This window comes from Chaetura pelagica, unplaced genomic scaffold (genome assembly GCF_000747805.2).
Source record: "Chaetura pelagica isolate M959 unplaced genomic scaffold, ChaPel_1.0 scaffold234, whole genome shotgun sequence".
NCBI classification, from domain to species: domain Eukaryota; kingdom Metazoa; phylum Chordata; class Aves; order Apodiformes; family Apodidae; genus Chaetura; species Chaetura pelagica.
The window spans coordinates 503,481-505,577 of NW_009952967.1; the positions used below are offsets into that span (position 1 = coordinate 503,481).

Genomic DNA, 2,097 nt, shown 5'->3' on the forward strand with positions numbered 1-2,097 from the left:
TTTTTTTGGGGTTGTTTTCCAGGGAAATTGGGGTGTTTTTTGAAGGAGGGAGGAGGGGTGGGGGGAGCAGCCACTCACACTTGGAGACGACCCCTTCCAGACGGATGATGTTGTGGTGGCAGAACTGCCCCATGATGGTGGCTTCACCCAAAAAGTCCATCCTCTGCTTCTCCGTGTACCCCACCTTCAGGGTCTTGATGGCCACCGGCACCTCCTTCTTCCCACGCTTCAGGGTCCCCTTGTAGACCTCTCCAAATTCCCCTGCTCAGAGAAGAACCACAAGGGGGGGTCACACACACATTTAACCCCCTCCCCCCCCACCTTGGTCTAATGTTGGGGTGTCTTTAGGGTGACAAAGCCACCTGAAGACCTACTGGCACCGATGACCTTCTGGCGGGTGATGGAGGATGGATGGATCTCGGTGGTGAACTTGAGCATGGCTTGGTTGGGGTCTTCGTAGGTGTGGGGGTCAACGTAGGTCTTGAGGGGCTTCAGCTGGTCTGGAAGGAGGTGGGAGGGGTGGGTCAGCACCCATGGCAACCCCCACCTGTCCCTGTTGATCCCACCATCCTGTTGCTCACCTGACTTGGAGAAGTACACGTCCTCGGTGCACTGGCGTGGCCGTGACCTTCTCTTCCTGTGGAAAACCAGTGGTTTGACCCCAAAAATCCCCCCTTGCCCATCTTTGGTGGTGGAAAAGGCATATTTGGGTTTGGGGAGGGGATTTTGGGGTTTTTTTTTAGGTCTTCTCACCGCCTGAGGATGTAGAGAAGAGCAACCAAGATGAGGACCACAAAGATGACACCCGCGATGGAGCCAGCGATGACCGCGGTGGATGCCATGGACTCGGTGTCTGTGGGGACAATTCAGGGGAGTTTGGGGTGACCCAGGCACCCCCCCTAAGCCCTCCACCCCCAAATCCTGCCCCTGCCTTGGTCCTCACCTTCAGGCAGGGTCTGGAACTCGTGCTGGGGGCTGAAGGCCCCGTGGCCATCCGGGGTGAGCGCCTGGACACGCACCACGTAGGTGGTGGCAGGGGACAACTTGGGGAGGGTGACAGAGGTGTCCTCACAGCGCAGCACTGAGTAGCTGTTCTCGTCCACCTGGGGACACAGGAGAGGTGACATGGGTGGGGGTGACATGGGTGGAGGGGACATGGATGGGGCTGTGGGTGGAGGTGAAATAGATGGAGGGGACACAGATGGAGGTGACAAAGATGGAAGACGAGGATGGAGGTGATAGAGATGGATGGGATGGAGGGAGGTGACATGGAGGTGACGGGGATGGAGGTGGCGGGGATGGAGGAAAGAACAGAGGTGATGCAGATGGAGGGGTGACAGGTGAAGGTAATACAACGGGGGGGTGATGTGGATGGGGTCAAGGATGGAGGTGACAGGGATGGGGGTGATGGGCTGAAGCCATGAGATGGGATGGACCTTCTTGCTGTAGGTGACCTCGTACTTCCAGACCCGACTCTGCTGCCGCAGCGGCACCGTCCAGGAGAGGAGCAGGCTGGGGGCTGTGCGTCCGTCCAGGCTCACCGACGTCACCCGGGGTGGCTCTGCCACGTGGGGACAAGGACATCACAAAGGTGTCCCCAGGTGGGGGACAGGGATATGATGGAGATGTCCCAAGGAGGGGGGACAGGGATGTGATGGAGATGCCCCAAGGGGGGGAACAGGGATGTGATGGAGGTGTCCCCAGGTGGGGGACAGGGATGTGATGGAGGTGTCCCCAGGTGGGGGACAGGGATGTGATGGAGATGTCCCAAGGGGGGGAACAGGGATGTGATGGAGGTGTCCCAAGGGGGGGACAGGGATGTCACAGAGGCACCCCCAGCGGGGGAGAGAAGCCGTGGGAGGTGCTGGTGGCCCCGTACCCGTCTGGTTGACGCTGATGGTGGCGCTGGCCAGGCTGCGCTGGGCGCTGAGCGGGGACACCCCGTTCCGGGCCTCCACCGTGAAGGTGTAGTTGACGTGCGGCTCCAGGTCGGTGACAGTCACCCCCGTCCCCGTCAGGCCCTGGGGGGGCAGGGAGTAGCGGACCCCCCCGTCGCAGGGCCGGCACTCCCCCCCCTCCGGCCAGCACTGCTGGCAG

General features: G+C 60.9%; 1 protein-coding gene across 1 annotated transcript in view; it reads right to left on the reverse strand.

The window, feature by feature from the left end:
- EPHA2 (EPH receptor A2) overlaps nt 1–2,097 on the reverse strand; it is a 10,353-nt gene that overhangs the window by 5,455 nt on the left and 2,801 nt on the right. Inside the window, exons 4-10 of the mRNA XM_009995778.1 lie at nt 1,880–2,090; nt 1,437–1,561; nt 944–1,103; nt 754–853; nt 582–637; nt 375–500; nt 79–261 (exon numbers count right to left, since the gene is read on the reverse strand). Coding sequence (XP_009994080.1) covers nt 79–261; nt 375–500; nt 582–637; nt 754–853; nt 944–1,103; nt 1,437–1,561; nt 1,880–2,090 — 961 coding nt within the window. The remainder of the gene's footprint in view (nt 1–78; nt 262–374; nt 501–581; nt 638–753; nt 854–943; nt 1,104–1,436; nt 1,562–1,879; nt 2,091–2,097) is intronic.